This window comes from Pongo pygmaeus, chromosome 15 (assembly GCF_028885625.2).
Source record: "Pongo pygmaeus isolate AG05252 chromosome 15, NHGRI_mPonPyg2-v2.0_pri, whole genome shotgun sequence".
Lineage (NCBI taxonomy): Eukaryota > Metazoa > Chordata > Mammalia > Primates > Hominidae > Pongo > Pongo pygmaeus.
In genome coordinates, this window is record NC_072388.2 from 75,117,366 (window position 1) to 75,138,195 (window position 20,830).

At 37.6% G+C, this 20,830-nt stretch overlaps 1 protein-coding gene across 13 annotated transcripts in view; it reads left to right on the forward strand.

Annotated features, from left to right (window-relative positions):
- The window catches only part of GPATCH2L (G-patch domain containing 2 like), a 63,002-nt gene that overhangs the window by 27,450 nt on the left and 14,722 nt on the right, over positions 1-20,830 (forward strand). For 5 of the 13 annotated variants that reach the window (XM_054448057.2, XM_063651881.1, XM_054448058.2 and 2 more), the window contains exons 8-9: positions 1,808-1,893; positions 17,076-17,170. In XM_054448057.2, the coding sequence (XP_054304032.1) occupies positions 1,808-1,893; positions 17,076-17,170 (181 nt within the window). Of the gene's footprint in view, positions 1-1,807; positions 1,894-17,075; positions 17,171-18,850; positions 20,720-20,830 lie in introns of those variants that run through there. The other 8 variants (XR_010123768.1, XR_008493613.2, XM_054448059.2 and 5 more) reach the window with 7 other exon arrangements.

Sequence of the window (20,830 nt, forward strand, 5' to 3'; positions counted from 1 at the left end):
TTGGTGATTAGTTGTAAAATAGATGAACACTGACAGGTGAAAAGTTGTAGGCTTCCTGTTGTGTGTTTTTTTTTTTTTTTTTAGCAACTTAGTAGCTTATTGAGTTGATACACATGATCCACATTTTAGACTTGGAATCTTCATTGTGAATTCGCTGTTTCAAAATTAACTAGAGTGGTAGAAGACATTACTGGTGTATGTGTATGAGATGATTTTAGATGGCATATGGATGCACAATTTTTAAGTTATGTTATAGTGTACATTGGAAAATATGTAATTATGGTATCAAGCCTGTTATTTCATGGAAATATAGTAAGGACAAAGCTGAGCAAAAATAATTGATATGAGGAAAAATAATAAGTAAACAGTAGTACAGGTTGTAGGCAGATAAGGAAAGTCATGAAGGTGGTATGTGAGAGACTGCAGTTTGGGGAACACTGAGCTAGAGCACTAATCATGTTTGCATCAGAGGACCTAAAGGCAGAAGGGGACCTGTGGCAGTCACCTGGTCCAGATCCGTTATTTGCAAATGATGAACTGGAGATCTGTAAGATTCAAACTATTTGCCCAAAGTCATACAGCTAATAGAACCAAAATTGGAACCTCTGTGGCAGATAGAACAGTTGCTTAGTTTGTATTCTCATAAAACACGTTTGAAGTTATCATTCCGGGTTCTTCCAGTCTTTGTATGTCAGAGGGTGTTAAGTTCTAAACTTTTTGGAGAGGACTGTATGTTGTGGGAAAAGTCCGAGGAAAGCTAGCAAGCATAAAGTGAGGGATCTCATTTGATCCTCACAGCCACCTTTTGAAGTCAAGTAGGTGTTTTGCAGATGAGAAACTGAAATTATACTCTGAAAGCAATATTTCATTTAACCCTCATAATAACCCTGTGAAATAGGTAGGGCAGGCCTGGCGCAGTGGCTCATGCTTGTAATCCCAGCACTTTGGGAGGCTGAGGCAGGTGGATCAGCTGAGGTCAGGGGTTCGAGACCAGCCTGGCCAACATGGCGAAACCCTGTCTCTACTAAAAATACAAAAAAAAAAAAAAAAATTAGCTGGGTGTGGTGGTGGGTGCCTGTAATCCCAGCTACTTGGGAGGCTGAGGCAGGAGAATTGCTTGAACTCGGGAGGTGGAGGTTGCAGTGAGCTGAGATCATACCACTGCACTCCAGCCTAGGTGATGAAGTGACACTCTGTCTCAAAAAAAAAAAAAAAAAAAAAAAATAGGTAAGACAGATAGTGATATATTCATTTAACAGATAAGGATAGTAAAGCTCAGAGGTTATGTAATTTTTAACACCCAGTATCTCAGTGGTAGATTGGAACTAAAAGGTGTTCTAATTCTTAGTCTAGTTCTCTTTCCACAATACTATGCTGCTGTTATGTGCCAACCAGTTATTCTTGGAAACATTTGCCAGGATAAGGAAATGGAAAGGTAATTTCATGCTAATCTTCTTGGGAACAAGGGCTGATACATAGTTGATAATCAGCAGGCACAAGTTCCTGTCATATCATATGGAAAAAACTGTCTTCAGCCATTTTAGTGACTATTGTATGTCAGAAGTTTTTGAAAAATTGTTGTTTAATAAGGAATAGCTTTTTTTTTTTTTTGAGGTGTGCTAGATCAGGTTTGGTACATTCACAGGCACACTATTAAATATGTGTGACTTTACTGAAGAGTGCCTGTGTTTGGCATAACAAAAGAGTTGGATAGTCAAAGGGGAAAAGTAATCAAATGTAGGTTACCCTTTAGGATCAGGTCTGTTTCATGTAAGCCTTACTAAAATAGTCTTATTCATTCCTGCAGTTCAATCCCCTGTCTCCCCTTTACTCCCTGGATGTTCTTGCCGATGCTTCTCACCGAAGGTGTTCACCAGCACACTGCTCTGCCAGGTAATTGTCTTTTAGTAGCTGTTATTTGCTTCTGGACAATACTATATTCCTTTCTATTACACCTCAAATTATAGAGTATGCTTGTGTACAGTATCCAGTTTGATCCTGACAATCTTTTGAGGTGAATACATGTTTTACAGATGTAGAAACTGAGGCAGAGCAGTGAAGTATCTTTCCTGTGGTCCAAGGCTAGTATGTGATTAAGTCTCAACTTTGACCTAAGTCTTCTGGCTCATATTTCATTTTATTTCTGCTGCTAAAAGCCCCATCTTCAAAGAACATTATTAATGTTCCTTGCCATGACCCTGCAAAACCCTGCATAATCTGACTTCTCCCTACATGTACAGCCTCCTTTCATATAATTTTCTCCCTCTGTTGGGGAGAGATCCAGCAGTACCAGGGAGCTCTGTTTTGTTCTTCAAAAATTGCAGCAGTCCTTTCCTGCCTCTGAACATTTGCACTTCTTCCCTTTGACTGGAAAACTGTCTCAATGTGAGCTGCTGCTCGTCTCAGCTCAGGTGCCACCTCGTCAAGGAGGACCACTCAGACCATCCCGTCTAAGGGCACCTCCAGCACTTCCTGCTCATTATCTGTTTGTTTCCTTTATGGCTCTATCACAGTCTGAATTGAATTTGCTTATTAGTTTATTTTAGTTGGTTTGGTTTTTCTTTTTTATTTTTTTTCTTTTTCACTTTACCCCTCAGTCTCTCCCACTAGAATATAAGCTTCAAAATACTGGGATGTTGTCTTGTTCCCTGATAACTCCCTAACACGTAACACATTATCTGGGACTTGTTAGGCATTAATATATATTAGTCAAATGAATACAAATATAAATTCTTTATATTTTATATATACAAATATATATTTTATATATACAAATATAAATTCTATATATTCCTTACAAATATAAATTCTTTTAGGTGACATGGGAAGTAAATATGGTTTTAATGGTAGCACCCCCTACAGGGCTGTTATGCAGAAAAGAGTAGCTAATAGGCTGGACCCTAGAAGTTTTATTGTTTCTGGTGACACAAAGAATTTCTTTCCAAGGTTCTGATAACTCTTTTTTATTCCTAATAAGTTCTTAAATGGTTATGTTCATAGCTTTTGAGGTTCAGGCTGCACAAAGAAGTTACTTTCATGGATACAGTTAGAACTTCTACTATGGGCTATAATAATAAATTTTGCACCATAACCTACTGCCAGATCTTTCTACTGAAGAAGTGGTATTTCTGTATGGAATGTCTTTTGAAAAGAGAGACTATCACAAATGGTGTTATTAAGAATGTTGAACTGCCGGGCGCGGTGGCTCAAGCCTGTAATCCCAGCATTTTGGGAGGCCGAGGCAGGCGGATCATGAGGTCAGGAGATCGAGACCATCCTGGCTAACACGGTGAAAAACCCGTCTCTACTAAAAATACAAAAAATTAGCTGGGTGTGCTGGCGGGCGCCTGTAGTCCCAGCTACTCGGGAGGCTGAGGCAGGAGAATGGCGTGAACCCGGGAGGCAGAGCTTGCAGTGCCACTGCACTCCAGCCTGGGGGACAGAGTGAGACTCCGTCTCAGAAAAGAAAAAAAAAAAAAAGAATGTTGAACCAGCCTAGGCTATAACATAGTGAGAGACCTTGTTTCTACAAAATTTTTTTTAAAAAATCAGTTGTGTCTGGTGACGTACACCTGTAGTCTCAGCTACTTGGGAGGCTGAGGTGGAAGGATCGCTTGAGCTCAGGAGGTCAGGGTTGTAGTGGCTGTGATGACGCCACTGCACTCTAGCCTGGATGACAGAGTGAGACCCTGTCTCAAAAAAAAAAAAAAAAAAGAAAAGAATGTGGAAAATTGTGGAATGATATAAACTATTAGTAGTAAGGCCTTTCCTTCAGTAGCGTGATGTTTATTCATCATTAATTCATTCAGTGTTTGCTGGGACCCTATTATGAGCCAGCTCTTTGTTTAGATACCACCTTCAAGGTATCTCATGGGAAAGTCAGGTATGGAAGTTGACAACTACAATAAAGGTTTGAAAAAGCACAGAGGAGGGGCCCCTAATGTCGAGGCTCAGGGAGATCTTTTTAGAGGTGGTTGTGCTCAAGCTGTCATAGAAGACAACAAGATTTTAATCCATAGGAAAACAGTCCTTTAGCTTTTTGTCTTAATACCAAATAAAATAATGTCTTTGTATACTGTTTGGGAAAATGATTTGAGTAGCATGATATCATATCAGAATGCTGAAAGTGGATTACTTTCCCTCTTCTCTTTACCTTTGCTACCTAAAGCTGTGCTGTGCTGAGATCAGTATTTGTACTTTTGTCAGGTTTCCTGTTTCCTTTATAAGCCTTATCCTGTGGCTGGACTAGGCATCAGCTTCTTGTTTCTTTGTGTATCTCATTATCCATACCACCGTCTTCACTCTTTTGCCTGGCAGTGTTTGTGGCTGTACTTGGAAACCTAAGGAAGTCTCTGCTGTGCTTCTGGTGTGCTCAGCTCTAGGGTAGTATTGCTTATTGTTTTAGACCATTGCTGAAAGCAAAGGAAAGAGAATGTGGACAATCATACATCGTCTTTGTCCTTACTTCTAGACGTCATACCCAGGGCAGTAGATACCAAGTGGGTTGCATACATGAAGGTTCTTTGGGAAAGGGGAAGAAAATTTTTGAACTTAACATGTATTTATAGCTGATCCTTCACATTTTTTTTTTTTGTTTTAAATTATACATATGTGTCTAGTAGCACATACTTATATTTTATGTATATGTACTGCATACATAATTTTTTTTCAGATTTTTTACTCATGAGGATGCACATCAGTAAAGCTTGGCAACCACTGCTCCATGGGAAATGATCAGTGCAAGTGACTTCTATGCAATTTTTAGAAAATGTGAATGATGACGTACTGAGCTCTCAGGGCAACTGGTCACTCCTTTGTAATAGTTCCTCCCCAGCAAGGGGTTAGTGAAGATGGAACCGTCTAGCTCCAGTGTGGCAGACTGATGAGATTGGATTCAGAACTGGGCAGTAGGCTTTGCAAAGAGTGAATCATTTAGCAAAAGCCTGGCACCAAGGAGGAGTGTGAAGGAGTAGTGGCAGGGAAGAGGCAGGTGAATGACTATACTAAAAACTGTTTCCAGTGGAAATTGTATCTTTTTCTTGTCCCATTTTATTTGTAGTAGGGAAACATTTCTTTTAAAGCATCTGGGCAGCATTGGAAATTTCACACGCATCATTAGCATGGTGTGTGTGTGTGTGTGTGTGTGTGTGTGGTGACTATGTTATCGTTAGTGGTATAATTTTATTTTGCAAAGAGAGAAGTGTTTCCTGTTTTATCACAGCTTCCCCCGAGGAGGGCTGGTGTATTAATTTGCTGTATTGCCTCCTGGCTGTTCCCAGGCTGTTTTTCCTCTTCATCATGGAATTTTTAATGGCCCTACTGCCTCTTGGGAAGCATGTGAGGAAGAGTTCCTCAGGGAGTGCTTCCCTTTTTTCACATGCCTATAATTACTCTCCTTTAAGAGCACAAAGAGTTTGATAATCATGCCTGAACTATGAAGGTTCCCTCCTGTCAGGTTACTGAGCTGAGGCTGCTTCTTGCCTGGACACTGCCAATTCCATTCTCCCAAGCAAGAGCAAGGGCTTTTCAACAGTTTCCTCCCTGCTAGAACCATATGCCCTTCTGGTTCTCAGAATAGGTGGGGGCGGGGGGCATTAGGAGGATGGTGCATGACCTAAAATCCTCTCTTGTTTAGTATTTCATTGCTATAAACAAATAAATAATTGGACCATAATCTTAAAATAACATTTTATTGATGTATCGTTTTAATACAGCCCAGGTGACAGGTGCAGTGGTTGGGAGGGAGAGTTTTGTGGTCTTTGTACCATCTAATAGATTTGTGGATTTCAGGAATAGCACTCTGGAAATAGTTAACTTGGTGGTTTTCAACCCTGGCTGCAAGTTGGAATCACCTAAGAAGCTTTAAGAAAATATATCCGTGCTGGGCTCCACTTCCAGAGATTCTGATTTAATTGGTCTGGGATGAGGCCTAGACATTGGCATTATTTTAAAGCTCCCTAGGTGATTAATAAGCAGCCAGGGTTAAGAACTGTTGTTCTAAATGCATATGGTTTTGTGACTGGTGCTTTCTAATTTGCTTAATAGGGACTCCCCTTTCATAATTGGTGCGAACTCTGTACTTTGGTATGGTATGCACCATTCCTTACAGGAGGTAGACCTCTGGACTTCTCTTAGCTTTGGAGAACCTACTGCAGGTAGACAAGAGTGTTAGTATCTACACAGTGCCCAGCACATAGTTCTTAATAAATGGATCAGGGGCAGAGTTTTGTCAGGTGGATATATGGATAGTTGGATTGTTGGCTGGGCGTGTAGATGAAATCCATAAACCAAGTGTTTTGGTTTGGTTGTTTTGGTTGTTAGTATTGGGATTTGGTGTTAAAGGTGTAATACTTGGTATTGGTGTTAAGAATTGCTGCTGCTCAAACAGCAGATGGTGTGATTGGCATTCTGGTAGAGGCAGTGGTATTGTTAAGGGCACAGTCACAAACTTGTAATAAGGAGACTAGTGCTGCAAGCAGTTTTTCCCAAAATGAGAGATTTGTTGATTGTGAAGGATAGTTTTTCTTACTATTATTACCAAAGAAAATGATAGCTAGGATTTATCAATTGCTACATACAGGTCAGTTGCATCTGTGTGATTCATAAATCACCAGTTGCAGTTTCTGAGTGCAAAAGCTTTTCATGGCAGTGTTTTAGTTTTCTCCAACTCAAAGGAAAGGTCAACTTTTAGTGACCTTTCCTTTATTTTGGAAGATAATTTGGTCAAGCATTACCATTTTAATTTATTCTTTCTTTAAGCTCTGAAATAGCAAAACACTGATATCTTCTTTTCATATAGGTCAGCTTCCTTTGTAAAGAAACTATTTTTTCTTTGAGAAATCTTATTTTTAGTTGCGGTAAGGATGGCAGATATCAGCCTGGTATGCAAATATTATACATGTTTCTTAATGAATGGATGAGACGTTTCATAGCTTCTACTTTCTTCATAGTCCATTGGCATAGGTGTTAGGAGATTAAGAGTGTAGATATTAGTGTCAGGCAGACCTGGGTGAGAATCCGGGCTTTACCCAGGCAAATGACTGAATCTTCTCATACTTCAGTTTCTACATCTTTAAAATGGAAATATCAATACTTTTTAAATTGCTTGAATGGGGACCAAAATGAAATAATATATGTAAATATTGAGCATCCTGGTAACCAATATTATTTTTGTTATGTAGTTACTGCCCTACCCCATTCTTAGGATAATTGCAATTTTAAAAACTTTGAGTTGGCTTCCAGAGTCATTTGCTAATTAGATATAATACAGATTCTTGAGGTGCTTAAATGACCTCAAATGGTCTATAAGAGAAGGCATTTGGAGAGAGTTGGGGTTAAAAAAAAAAGAGAGAGACCTTCCTGCCCATTAGAGAGTTGAAATAGGATAGGCTGAGCTCATTTGTAATTCATTTTATCTGTTCACAAACGTTATGATCTGCATATCAGAGTTGTGTGCCCAGCTGGCTGTGCCACTTGACAAAGAGTTTCAAAGAGTAAGAAGAAGACTCACTTCAAGCTATTAATTTTGACCTTTGGAGCCATAATAAACAGCCTGAGGTTTTACCTCAGGGCTTGGGGGAAGGAACCTTTTATTAGTCCTGTATCTGTTGGTGCTGTGAAATACAGTGTTGCTTTCTCACCTCTTTAGTGCCTCAGTTTTAGCCACGTGTGTGAAGCAATGTTTCTGCTGTAGTATTGTCTATAAGGCTGCCCAAGCCTATTGGAATTGCCCATTGTATAGTACACAGTTCTTGAATCTTTTGTCCTCTATCGGAGGGTCTCGTTGACAGTGGCTCTCAGCTGGCTGGCATCTTACTGCCTAAGTGGAATGATGAAAGCATTTTCTCTCTCTCTGTTTTTCCATTGTAACATACCCATCTTTCCAACTGATGTGAAATGATTTGGCTCTTGTGGGTGGCATGAAACAGCTTCATAGATATGCCTACTTTAGCCCAGCTAAGGGAGTTAGATTAGGGGGAATTTTCAGGTGCCGGTGAGCGGTTTGTCACAGACTACTGAGGGTTAGATTTAAGTGAAAACCATTAGTGGAATTGCTGGGATCGCTTCCTGTTAGATAAGCCTCCTTTGTTTCCTATGATAATTGTGAAGTGTTTTTTTTTTTTCTTTCTTTTCTTCCTATCTGCTCCTAGTGCCATAGGCCTAGATCTTTTCCCAGGTGCAAGTCTGTGAAAATGTGTCCCCTCCTGACTGCTTAATAATGTCAGTAAACCCTAAAGGTAAAATCACATGTGAGAAAGGAGTCTCACATTTAGTCTAGGGATTAAATCCCTAGATTTAATCCTCCTTTTTCTCCTTTTGCCCTAGCACTTACTTGTTCTCTGATTACAACTCAGTGTCTCGGAGTATTAATTCTTTCTTTAGGAATTGGCCTTCCTACTATGTTGTGAGCTCCTGGGGACAGGACCTCAGCTCAGTCATCTTTTATCTCCTTCTGCACATCCAACATAGTATGTTACGTTGGGTAGGCCTCCATATATTTTTGTTAAAAATAATTGAGGTGAATAGATTAGTAATTAAGCAGAATAATTGGAATATATGATATATATGACCTTTGGTCCTTAGAAATATCAAATTTTTTTCTGGTGTTACTTGTTTGTGTTAAAGAAAAAGTATAGAAAACAAATACTGTTTTTACATTGAATTTTATTAACTTTCTAATTTTTAATTTTTGTGGGTACGTAGTAGGTGTATATACTTATGGGATACATGAGATGGTTTGATATAGGCATGTAATGCGTAATAATCACATCATGGAGAATGGGGTATGCATCCCCTCAAGCATTTATCCTTTGTGTTACAAATAAACCAATTTTACTCTTTTATTTTAAAATGTACAGTTAGATTATTATTGACTATAGCCACCCTGTTGTGCTATCAAATAGTAGATCTTATTCATTTTTTCAATTTTTTTATACATATTAACCATCCGCATTCCCCACCACCCTCATTACCCTTCCCAGCTTCTGGTAATCCTCCTTCTACTCTTTGTCTCTGTTAGTTCAATTGTTTTGATTTTTAGATCCTGCAAATAAGTGAGAACATGTGATTTTTGTCTTTCTGTGCCTGGTCTATTTTACTTAATGTAATTATCTCCATTTCCATCCATGTTGTTGCAAATAACAGGATCTCATTCTTTTTTATGGCTGAATAGTACTGCATTGTGTATATGCACCACATTTTCTTTATCCATTCATCAGTTGACGAACACTTAGGTTGCTTCCAAATTTTGGCTATTGTGAACAGGGCTGCAGCAAACCTGGGGGTGCAGATATCTCTTTGATATACTGATTTCCTTTCTTTTGGGTATTTACCCAGTAGTGAGATTGCTGGATCATATGGTAGCTCTATTTTTAGTTTTTTTGAGGAACCTCCAAACTGTTCTCCATAGTGGTTGTACTAATTTACATTCCCACCAACAGTGTACGAAGATTACTTTTTCACCACATCCTCACCAGCATTATTAGTTGTATTTTGGATGTAAGCCATTTTAACTGGGGTCAGATGATGTCTCATTGTTTATTCACTTTGTTGATTGTTTCCTTTGCTGGGCAGAAGGTTTTTAACTCAATGTGATCCCATTTGTCCATTTTTGCCTTGGTTGCTGTGATTGTGGAGTATTACTCAAAAAATTTTTGCCCAGACCAATGTCCTGGAGATTTTTCCCAATGTTTTCTTATAGTAGTTTCATAGTTTGAGATTTTAGATTTAAGTCTTTAATCTACTTGATTTGATTTTTGTATATGGTGAGAGATAGGGGTCTAGTTTCATTCTTCTGCATATGGATATCCAGTTTTCCCTGCGCCATTTATTGAAGAGACTCTTTTCCCCAGTGTATGTTCTTGGCACCTTTGTTGAAAATGAGTTCACTCTGCATGTGTGGATTTGTTTCTGGGTTCTCTATTCTGTTCCATTAGTCTATGTGTCTGTTTTTATGCCACTTCAATGCTATTTCGGTTACTATAGCTCTGTAGTATAATTTGAAGCCAGGTAATGTTGTTCCTTCAGTTTTGTTCTTTTTGTTTAGGATAGCTTTGGCTATTCTGGGTCTCTTGTGGCTCCATATAAATTTTAGGATTCTTTTTTCTATTTCTGTGAAGAATGTCATGGGTATTTTGATAGGGATTGCATTGAATCTGTAGATTGGTTTGGGTAGTATGGTCGTTTTAACAATATTGATTCTTTCAATCCATGAACATGGAATATCTTTCCATTTTTTTGGTGTCTTCTTCAATTTCTTTCATCCATGTTTTATATTTTTCATTATAGAGATCTTTTATTTCTGTAAGTTAATTCCTGGTATTTAATTTTATTTGTGGCCACTATAAATGGGGTTAATTTTTACATTTCTTTTTCAGATTGTTCACTCTTGGCATATAGAAATGCTACTGATTTTTTTTGTGTTGATTTTTTATCTTGCAACTTTACTGAACTTGTTTATCACTACTAATAGTTTTGTGGTAGAGTCTTTAGGTTTTTCCAAATATAAGTTCATATCATCTACAAACAAGGATACTTTGACGTCTTCCTTTTCGGTTTGGATGCCCTTTATTTCCTTCTCTTGTCTGATTACTCTAGCTAGGACTTCCACTCCTAAATTGAGTAACAGTGGTGAAGGTGGGCATCCTTATCATGTTCCAGATCTTAGAAGAGAGGCCTTTCAGTTTTTCTCCATTCAGTATGATACTAGCTGTGGGCCTGTCATATACGACTTTTATTATGTTGAGGTATGTTCCTTCTATACCCAGTTCTTTGAGGATTTTTATTCTATGTAAAAAGATGAACTTTTCATTAGCTTTAAAAATGAGTGATTTTTGAAGGTGAACTATTCCTTAAACTAGCTTGCCATTTGCAGACAGACAGTTTTCTCTCCTTAGGAGTGACTCTAAAGATCTTTGTTCCAAATCTAAAGCAGTCACTTCAGTTATTTTTTTGCCAACATTGGTTCTATTAAACATGCATGTATTTCTCAAAGTATTTTTTTTTTTCCCTAAAAGTACATTCCTGCCCCAAGGACATAGTGATCTGCCCAGTTTCCTAAGTAACACTGCAGTTTTAACAACTCGCCTGATCTTTCAGTTACCTGCAGTAAAAAAGAAAATAGAAATGTTGTGTTTATGCTTGGATAGAAAGAATCCTCTCTCCATTAATTGTTAATTTCAGCATTCACCTTCACACTTGTAATAAGAATTTAGTGACTTTTTCTGAGATAAGAATTTTTTTAAAATTCTTATTTAAAAATAAAAATTTTTTGCTTTTAGTGCTCATTCTTCCAACTCTGCCCTGGCAAATGCCACCACAGTGGGGAAACTATAACACTCTTAGGGGAAGTACTGATCCCACACTTACGCTATGAAAGAAGCGTATACCCCAGGTTTCGCTGGCCTGAGTGAAGATTGTCCCTGAGGCCCTGATCAGATGAAACAGAAAAGGCATAGCCTGTCTTTTCTCTAATTGCATATATACTGGGGAACAGTATTTTTATCCAAATTTATATTCATTTAATCATTCTATTATTCTTTTTTTTTTTTTTTTTTTTTTTTTTTTGAGACGGAGTCTCGCTCTGTCGCCCGGGCTGGAGTGCAGTGGCACAATCTCGGCTCACTGCAACCTCCGCCTCCCAGGTTCAGGCCATTCTCCTGCCTCAGCCTCCCGAGTAGCTGGGACTACAGGCGCCCGCCACCACGCCCGGCTAAATTTTTTGTATTTTTAGTAGAGACGGGGTTTCACTGTGTTAGCCAGGATGGTCTCGATCTCCTGACCTCGTGATCCGCCCGCCTCTGCCTCCCAAAGTGCTGGGATTACAGGTGTGAGCCACCGCGCCCGGCCTCTATTATTCTTTAGGTTGAATACTTAGATCTCTATTATTGACTAGGTTGGCTCTGGGAATTTGGTAGATTTTTCGTCTCAGTAATTTTCGAAGTAGGTAGGTGCTTATCAGAATTACCCAGGGAAAAATTTCAAAATAAATATGTTACTGATTCTGCTCCCACTCCTGCCCAGCCTACTAAATTAGGATCTTGATAGGGACATGTGTATTTAGTAAAAGCTCCTTATATAATTCTGATAACCATTTGCCACTCCAGTTGAGAATGAAGTTTTAACTTGGTGGAGACTTTAACTTATACTTGGCCTTTTATACAATATGCCTAATTGAAAGATCACCTCCCTTAACGTATTACATGGTTTGCAACCCAAGAACAACCATATACTACTCTTAAAAAAGAGTTCTGAAATATCTCGTTACTCTTTTACCCTTTCTACTTGTAGGGAGGGTCTCTGTGTTGGTGAGAAAGGGAAGCTCAGACTCTTTATCCTTGTTGTTACCGCATTTGTGCTTTTGTCCCTCTTTCAGTTTCCATTTTGAGAGTAAACAGTGATGCTTTCAAAGTAAAATAACACACATTAAATAAATAACACATTAAAAAGAAAAGGAGCCAAGTGGTTGTTAAGTACCCCTAAATGAAAATGGGGTTGGGGAGGTGGTCAACCTCCTTATTTTTCCTTCCCTTCTTTAATTTTTTATGTCTGCAATTGATGATCTGGAATTTGGGGATAAACAAAAAACTGGAACTGCCTCTTCAATAGGAAGCCGAAGCTGTAGCAGTTGTGGTAAGGTTCCCCAAATAATACAGGCAGCTCTGCCAACCCCACACGTAATATTCTTTACTTCTGAGCAGGGCTATGCTAATATTCTGAATGTGCCGTACCACATGACAGCTTCCATTTCCTGCCTCTAAATCCTCTTGCTCTAAGCACCCAACTTCCTTCTTCTTTTCCCCAGGCTTGTTCTCTTTTTCTTCCTCTTCCTTTTAAAATTTTATTTTATTTTAAAAAACTGACACATAATGATTATGCATATTTATGGGGTACACAGTGGCATTTCAATACATACAATATGTAGTGATCAAATCAGGGTTATTAGCATATCCATCTGCTCAAGCATTTATCATTTCTTTTTGTTAGAAGCATTCAATATCCTCCTTCTAGCTATTTGAAATTGTGTAATATATAATTGTTAACTATAGTCACCTTACAGTACTATAGAATGCTATAATTTATTCCTCCTATCTAGCTATAAGTTTATATCTTTTAACAAATCCTTCTCTATCCCTTCCTTCCCCTACCCCAGCCTGAAGTATCCTCTGTTCTACTTTTTACTTCTATGAGATCAACTTTTTTAAGCTTACACTTACGAGTGAGAACTCAATGTGTTTAACTTTCTGTTCCTGGCTTGTTTTCACTTAACCTAATATCCTCTAGTTCCATCCATGTTGCTGTGAATGACAGGACTTACTCTTTTTTTTTTTTTTTTTTTTAAACGCCTGAATAGTATTCCATTGTGTAGCAGGCTTGTTCTGGGTCCTCTTCCTTCTTTGTCCTCTAGGGTTCTTTCCAAGCAGATGGGGACTTCACATAGAAAAATAGATTTTCCCAAGCTGTAAACTCTAGCAGTACTAATGTTCACTTAAAACCAAGGAAGAAGCAAAATGTCTTACTGTCCTGTTATAACAGTTTGATCATTCCTCTTCTTCCCTCCCCAAGTCTTGTCTAGGAAGGGACATAGAGAAAAATGTCCTTATATATACTGACAGCGAAGATATGATGTTATTCTACCTCCTATGAAATAGCTCTCCAACCTCGAAATGGGTCTTAAGAGAAATGTTTTAAGAGGGAAGGATCATTTAAACTGAGTTTTAAAAACGAACATACCTTCTCTTCATTGATACCCTAGTTTCTTTGTTATTCATATTCTGTAACCTGAAAAGCTGCCCAGCTGCAGATAGGACTTGGCTATAAGATCCATCAAGGCAGAGATTGTCTCTTGTTTATCACTATATCCTTAGTGTTTAGTACAGTGCTTGGCAAGAGTAGGTGCTCAGTAAAAATTTAGTGAACAATGAAAGAAGCAACAGAACTGCTTAGTAGAAAGGAAGTAGTCCACAAAAGTACATACTTTTACAATAAAATAATTCACTTAAGTTTCATTACTTGATTTCCTTAGAAAGTCTTCAGTTCTTTCCTGTTATAACCAGAGGAATTTACAAAATCTGAAGGATTTAGGATATTCAAGGCAACAGTTAGAGGTAGGAATGGGGTGGTAGAAGTAGACCATTTACCACAGAGAGAAGTAATATGCTGGAGGCATAGCAGTCAAGGGTCACTTACTGTAGAGACAATTGACCTGAAGGCTTAACAATATCACCTAGAGGAGCAGGGTGGTGGAAGGACCACCTGAGCCATTGAACCCACAATAGCACCCTAAGATGTTGCGGTATAATAACCTGTGTGCGTAATAATAGGTAAGTAATACTTATTCTCAGTTTGCTAAAGTAAATAAGCATTTCTATTAAAAGTTGTTAAAAACTTTAACATTTTAGTGCATAAATGGTTTTTTTTTTTTTAATTCCAAAATGACACTGTCATTCCTTGAAAGTGTGAGATGAGTAGTACTGACTAGATCCATAAAAGAGTTGATAATATGGGCCTTTTCCCATGTTACTGACATATATCAAACATGCAAAATGGTGAAAATGATGGATGGGGGCAAATAAAACGCAGTATTTGTGTAGTTCAGCTCAAGTCGATACTCCAAGAATTAGTATCTTAATATACTTCTTGAGTACTTATGCTTCTCATTTTGCATCTGTCTCGTGAAACTCAGCATATTGTAAACTGTGATCTTGAAGAAGCAATGTTTTTAATTAACTTTTTATTGAAGGATAAACATACAGGGAAGAGTACAAAGAAATATACACTTGATGAACAGTCACAAAGTTACAGTCAAGTAACAAGCATCCAGATGAAGAAAAAGAGCATTATCAGAAAGAACCCCAGAAGCTCCCTGTGCCTCTTTCTCTGCCTGTCTTCCCCCTCACCACTGCTATAGAGCGAGCGCCACCATCCTGATGTCTAACAGTAACATGGTTTAGCTTGAAGCAGTGGTGTTAACATTTTTTCTGAAAAGCGTTGGAGGTTCCTTTAATGAGCTTCAGATAAAGAGGAAAGAAGCATGACTATACACTGTTAGCCTTTGTTTGACTTTGTTTCTCCTTCTGAATCATGCCTGAGGATAAGGATGATTAAATAAGATCAGAGTGCTTGGATAGTCTCAGTTTGGGTATGTACTCAAGTCCCATGTTTGTGGAAAAGATGGATGCTCTATGTGTTCTACATTTCTCTGTTTTGAGGAGAAACACAATTTTGTAGTGTCACTTTATTTTCTGCTTGTGTCTGGACTTCAAAGGGAATTACCACCACTCCGTTCAGACTGAAGTCCTGTCTACCTTTGATGTTGTCATCTATGTTAATTTATTATTAAATCAGCATGCTGCTTAGACTTATTCGCAGGATTTATGCAAGGTATGAAAAAGGAAGTGTTTTCCCTACTTTACACATTTATAATTAGCTATTTAGAATTAACTATTTGGGCTTTCAGAATTAATTATTCATGAGGTATTTGACTTAATTTTCTGTACAGGACAGAGTGATCAATAAAAGGTGCTTTGGATGGAATTTTCCAAACCACTGGCTTTGTATTATAAATCTCAGCCTGTTACATTCTTTGCATTCCTAAAGAATTTCTTAGGATTTTAGTCAAATTCTTATATTTTCCTATTTATAAATTGAATTGACTCTTAAGCTTTTGCTATTTAGAGACGTGAAAGTGTGTGTGTGTGTGTGTGCGCGTGTGTATGTGTGTGTGCGCGTGCATGCATGCATCCTTTTCAACTGTGCAAGTTATTTTGGAGGCTGAGTCAAAAAATTTGTCCATTCAACAGCTGACTTGTTGCCTTGCTAACCAGGTTTTCTTAGATTTGTCTGAGGTTCCAGTTTTAAGACTACTAAGGGTCTTGATCCTCAGCTGGGACTACTGATTAGGAGTTTATCTGGTATAATTTTATATGTTATTTACTTTGGCTAATTTTTTAAAATTGTGGTAAAATGTACATAATATAAAATTTACTATTTTAATCACTTTTAAGTGTTCAAGTGGCCATTTGATTTTTAGAACTTTTATTCATTCATAGCAGTTTTAATCAACAGCTAATGAGGATCGCCTGTGTGCCTTGAGCCAAGGTTGGTAGATCATTGGAAAATTATCAAAGAAGTGTAAATAAAGTTTCTGTTCTCAAGATCCCTGTTCTTAATTTCAAAGAGATTAAGCCTTCTTGTTTCATTAGAGAAGCAAGATATATGCACACCAGTTAAACATTGCTTCATGGTAGATGAGGCCCCAAATGTTCAAGGAACACTTTGTGTAAAGGTGAGACTCATTTTGGTCTTTAATCAGAGGCAGGATCTGTCTAGTTTGAGAGGGACAAAATCTTCACATACATAAAGATTTTTATTTTACTTCTTAATTTGCATACAGTACAATACATTCTTGGGTAACAGTGGTGAACTAAAATAGCATACCAGCTAGTTCAGTGTTAATCTCATTGTCTTTCACAGAATCATTTGCTTTTAAAATAAGCTGAATATTCAGATGAAGGAACATATTGTCACATAATTAATATTTTTATTGTTTTGCCTGTAAAATAAAAAACATAATTAATATTTTTAAAAGTCACAGAAACTAAGCTAACTTAACTTGTGATGTAGACAGTATTAAAAATTCAGATTTACATGGCAGGAGGTTAAACTTCCTATTAAAATTCTATGCAAATATCTGTGTTCATACAGCATTAAACTTTTCAACGTATTACCTCTTGGGAGTAAGTATTTCATTAGTGAGTTTAGAGCAATTGTGGTTACAGATTTATGAAAAATAATTGTATAAAAATAAGCATGTAATGCAACACATATTTATTGAAATTAATCTTGAATCTCTGCTACACTGAAATCAGGTAAAAAGTTTAGAATGGGTGTGTATTGTGGATAACGAGTGAGTTATTATTAATTCTGAATAATGTTGTCCCAATGCTTAATGGCAAAAGATGGTTCCCATTTTGTTTATGTTTGTAATGGGTTAAGGATGTAATCTGGGCTACATGTAATGTCTTACAATAAGAATTAAAAAGTTCAAACCATTTTTCTTCTTCTTACATCTACAGACAGGCAAATGTACATTGGGGACCACCATGTTCACGTGACATCAAGAGGAAGCGGAAACCAGTGGCCACAGCATCTTTGTCTAGCCCCAGTGCAGGTGATTACATGCAGTTATCATTTATTGAACATGTACCGTGTGTCAGGCACTAAATTATGTGTGGTGTTTTGTATACCTTTTCATGTAATGTTTGCGATAGTGTAGGTCATTTTATTCCCACTTTACATGGGAAAACTGAGACTACAAGAAATAATTAGCCTAGTTCTCACTGACTCTGAAGTCTGTGCTTTTTCACTGTTACATGGCTATCTAGAGTTGGAAACCCTATATTCCACTATCAGCAATCTCCAGTCATCTGAGCTTTTGTTTTAGCACAGACAGGAAATTAGGTCCATGTTAATGAAAGTCCAGGTGAAGTGGCAGTTCAGTCAGGCAGTCACATGGGGTTATTTACTTTCTTATTTTGCATACAGTACAGTACATTCTTACTGCTTTTATAAGTAGAATGCTAATATTTTACTGGTCATGACATTCCTAATTAAAAACAATTTTTTAGGCTAAAACTTTTCAGTTTTTTTTTTTTTTTTTTTTTTTTTTTTTAATAAAACTAATACTAATTGGTAGAAGCCAAAATAGTGCTTCTCTTTGGTGGGGAGCAGTGACCAAGAGAGGGCACGAAGAAGCCCTCTGGGCTGTTGGCAGTGCTCCATATGATGAACTTAGTGGGGGTGTGTGGCTGCTTACATAGGTAGAATCTGGAGCTGTGCACTTAGGACTGATGTCCTTCACTGTGTGTCTGTTATCCTTCAATGAAAAAAAGGGGAGAGTTATGTATTTATTAATATTTCAGTGAGAAAACGATATTGAAGATACCATTGAATATTTTATTTTCTTTAGAAAATACTACCTATTGTATAAATCAGAACAGTTGATAGCTGAATAGAGAGTAAACCTCACACAGATGGGGAGGAAGCCCTATCCTCTACCTTAACTTAGTAAGGTTAAGGGAAGTCTGCTTGATGGTGGTTCATACTGGACAATCTTCATCACAGGTCTGATGATTATAGTACTTTTTTTTTTCAGTGCTTTCCACATGGCCAGGCTCTGAACTGAGCAGTTTGTAAACATTATTTCACCTAATCTTTGCAACAGCCTTAATAAGGTAGATGCTGTTTTTATTCCCAATTTACACATGAGAAAACCAAGGCTTAAATCACTTCCCTGAGGTCACATCGTTGATAAACTGCACAGCCAAGATCAGACCAGTTTCCTTGTGACTCTAGAGCTGTCCTGCAGGTGTTCTTCTTTTTATATATAACAAGATCAAGTCCAGACTATGACTGCGCATCAAAACTCAGATCCTCATTCAGTCTGTGGTATTGGAAGCATTAAAAGAAAACCACCCCTCTTTTATCTTTTTGTTTTTTTTTTTCTCCTTAATATCTAGCTTCTATTTTTAGCTTTTAATTGTTTGTAAGAGAGGAACCACTGGGAAGAGTTTAAAATCCTTGTTCCATATTCAGGTTGGGAAATGTACGTGTGTAGGGGTGGGTATTAAACAAGACTTGGGCATTAAACATTTCCCCTCCTGAGCCCAGCTCCTCTCCTCTCACTTGTTGACTAAGCCCTGCTTCACTGAGCATTTTCTTTTTTTCTACCCACAACCTGAGTGCCCCATGGAGGTGAAGGACATAGCCTGAGTCTGTGCCATCAGTCAGTAGAACAAATGGGCTTGCTCTGCCTAACATCGGGCCATCTCGGATTCCACCTCTTTTATAGGAATGAATGATGAAGAGAGGTGCGTTCCGCTTTGCCGCTGTATTAATACACATCAGGGGCCAGCTCCTGGCACTAAATCATGCTACTGCATACATCTGTTATCAGACTCTTCACCAGTATGATGAACAAGACTGCAGATAGAGGCTTCCTTGTGTCATTCGTTATAGGATTTTCCTAAAAGAATAAATAGCTCAGATCTCTGCCAACACTCTCCCCTGTCACTGTGATGAATTCAGCTTCTTTCTTAAACATGCAGCCACAAATCTTTTCCCTTTTTCCCCTCCCCCAGTGGTAGAAAGTTTTGAGTTGAAATTGACTGAATTTAAAGATACTAATAAGGCTAGAGAGGTGAAGAGCAGGAAGAAACAACATGTCTTTGTACTAATAGTAACAAAAGGCCAAGGAAAAAGACTGTAAATGACCATAGGATTGTTAAATAGACCCATCTTGAAAGTGTAGCACCTTTATTTTCTTTGTATCTTCATTCTCCCTCCTTTACAGCTTTCTAGCATGCAGGTGTCTAGTGCACAGAACCACACCCTGGATCTTAGTGAGCAAGCATGCTAACCTGCTTCTGAGACTTGATACACCAGAACAGGGATTTCCCTGCAAGTGTCTCCCTCATGCTGAAGTGAACTAGCTGAATATGCTTTTAAAGAATGTAGTCAGAAAAGAAAAAAAATGGATTATCTTCTCCAAAATTTGAGACTAAGTAGCTGTAAAAAACATAATAAACCCAGATGAAAACCAGACTTCATTTTCTTGAAATGATTTTCTTCATCAGAATGGTAGATCAGAGCCATTGGCATGCAGATTCCAATCCTTTAAAAAGTAAACACATGCCTTTTGATAAAGCGGAATTGAGGTGATCAGAAATTCTGTTGAGAACCCAGCTATTTGTGTGAGTATATTTTAGCTATCCCAAAAACTTTTTCTGACCTTTCTCTTTCTGGGATAGGATATGTGTGCTTAGAGTATCATTCAGAAGGGTACCTAATAGTTAATCTGTTAATTAGTTACATCAGGTTTCAAATACTGGGTCAGTGATATGAGAGTGAGAGAGAGAGAGAGAGAGAGATTTGAATTGTCAAATGTATTGTCAGATGCATTCACAAGAGCGGGACTGCTTATCTGTTTTGCTCACTACTGTGCCCCTAGCATCTAAATGAATACCTAGCCCATAGAATAAACCCACTGGTTATTTGTTGTAAGAATAAATTAATAGAATCTTAAAGTTGAAACAGAGTGATTCCTGATATATTGTAACCACATGGTTGGATTCAGTAGTTCCATTTTAGGATGTCCCTTTTCTCGGGAGTCATAGGGCAAATTCTTATTGCCCACTGTGTCTTTTTAAAGTTTAAATGTTTTTTTAAAATTCAACATGTTTCTTAGTAAATATTGAATGGGTATAAAAGAACATTTATAGCAGATACGTAAGGAGTAAATAAAATACAGCAAATATCCATGTACCTACCATTCACTTTAAGAAAAAGTTAAAATTTTCTTTTTTAAAAAGTTTAAAAGTTTTAAAAAGTTAAAATCTTTAAAAATCTTCATGCTGCTCTCCTCAGAGGTAAAAGTTATTCTGATTGTTTTTTTATCATTTGTCATTCTTTTGTTTTTTTCAAGTAGTTTTAGCAGACATATGTATCTTCAGCAATATATTGTCCAGTTTTGTGTTTTTGAACCTTGTATATATGAAATCAAAGTATGTCATATTTTTTGTTGCAGCTTTCACCGGGTTCTGTTTTTGAGATTCAGTTATGCTTTGCCTTGCCAAAATCTATGTTTCAACTGCCATGTATATGGTATTCTATTGTATGAATATGATTAATATGCTATATAATTAAATGTTCTTGATGAACATGTGGATTGTATTCCTGTTTTATGCTATTATGGAAAATACTGCACTGTTCTCTGAGAGAACAAATCAAACATTCTTTTAGGCCACTTCCTGCTCATTAGGATGGCTATATC